The 1,332-nt window shown below is 71.6% G+C and overlaps 2 protein-coding genes across 2 annotated transcripts in view; one reads left to right on the top strand and one right to left on the bottom strand.

The window, feature by feature from the left end:
- LOC101635282 (leucine-rich repeat-containing protein 45) overlaps positions 1–1,138 on the top strand; it is a gene marked incomplete at its 5' end in the record, with an annotated part of 6,505 nt that extends 5,367 nt beyond the window's left edge. The window contains 5 exons of the mRNA XM_012734745.1: positions 23–120; positions 199–316; positions 389–451; positions 648–807; positions 889–1,138. Coding sequence (XP_012590199.1) covers positions 23–120; positions 199–316; positions 389–451; positions 648–807; positions 889–1,019 — 570 coding nt within the window. The remainder of the gene's footprint in view (positions 1–22; positions 121–198; positions 317–388; positions 452–647; positions 808–888) is intronic.
- A 128-nt stretch (positions 1,139–1,266) lies between these two features.
- Positions 1,267–1,332, bottom strand: part of LOC101635053 (L-xylulose reductase-like) — a 3,246-nt gene continuing 3,180 nt past the window's right edge. The window contains exon 6 of the mRNA XM_012734744.1: positions 1,267–1,286. Coding sequence (XP_012590198.1) covers positions 1,267–1,286 — 20 coding nt within the window. The remainder of the gene's footprint in view (positions 1,287–1,332) is intronic.

Genomic DNA, 1,332 nt, shown 5'->3' with positions numbered 1-1,332 from the left:
CGGGCACCGGGCGGGCCTGGAGCGACGCGGCCTCCTGTGTGCCCGCAGCGCCGTGGGCAAGACCTGCCTGCTGATCAGCTACACGACCAACGCCTTCCCGGGGGAGTACATCCCCACCGTGTGAGCGCCCGCGGGCGGGGGGCGCGGGGGGCGGGGCCCACGCCAGGGCCGCGGCGACCCCGCCCTCCGCACCCCCAGGTTTGACAACTACTCGGCCAACGTGATGGTGGACGGGAAGCCGGTGAACCTGGGGCTGTGGGACACCGCCGGGCAGGAGGACTACGACCGCCTGCGCCCCCTGTCCTACCCCCAAACCGTAGGTGACAGCCGCGGGGGTTGGGGGGAGGACTGGACAGGGCTGCGCCGCTGACCACGCCGCCCTGCCCAGGACGTCTTTCTGATCTGCTTCTCCCTGGTGAGCCCCGCCTCCTTTGAGAATGTCCGTGCCAAGGTAGGAGGGTGCTGCCCCTGGGGTCCACCCTGTTGTGTGGGGTGCCCAGGGCTGGGGGGTTGGTGGCTCTGCCTGAGGCCCTGGAAGCCCCTGGACAGCTTCCCTGTGGTGACCCTGCGGGGCGGTGCTCCTAAGGCCACAGGACTGTGTGGGGTCGGGGCCCACCGGCCTCCCAAGAGCCAGCCTGTCCCCACAGTGGTACCCCGAGGTGCGGCACCACTGCCCGCACACGCCCATCCTCCTGGTGGGCACCAAGCTGGACCTCCGCGACGACAAGGACACCATCGAGCGGCTGCGGGACAAGAAGCTGGCGCCCATCACCTACCCCCAGGGGCTGGCCATGGCCCGCGAGATCGGTGCGTGGGGCTCCGCGGCGGACGGGCGGTGGCCACTCGGCCCCGCCCGCTGCCCACCTGACATGGCCCCTGCGCCCTCAGGCTCCGTCAAGTACCTGGAGTGCTCGGCCCTGACCCAGCGGGGCCTCAAGACGGTGTTTGACGAGGCCATCCGGGCCGTGCTCTGCCCGCCGCCGGCGCGGAAGCCGGGCAAGAAGTGCACCGTCTTCTAGGGGTGCCTGGCGTGGGGGGCAGGAGGGGCGGGGCCTCCCTCGGTGTGGGGCTCCGGGCAGCCCCGGGCTGGGCTTCCCTGAGGGGCCTCGTTTTGTACAATAAACTTCCTCCACCAAGGTCTCTGCGTGGCCCGCGCACGCCGCCGCGTCCGTGGAGGGCTCCTGTCATGGAGACCAGGCGAGGGCCACGCCCTGGCACGGCCAGCGAGGGCGCTCGAAGGCCTCAGAGCCCGTCGGGGCTTGGACTTCACCCCACGGCCCGCTGGCCTGCAGCCAAGCCCAAGTCGGGTGCCTGCGGCCAGCTCAGAAGCCA

This window comes from Condylura cristata, unplaced genomic scaffold (genome assembly GCF_000260355.1).
Source record: "Condylura cristata isolate star-nosed mole 26May11 unplaced genomic scaffold, ConCri1.0 scaffold00068, whole genome shotgun sequence".
Taxonomy (NCBI): Eukaryota; Metazoa; Chordata; class Mammalia; order Eulipotyphla; family Talpidae; genus Condylura; species Condylura cristata.
The sequence above is the reverse complement of the archived record's forward strand: the minus strand, read 5'-3'. Positions and strand labels throughout refer to the sequence as shown.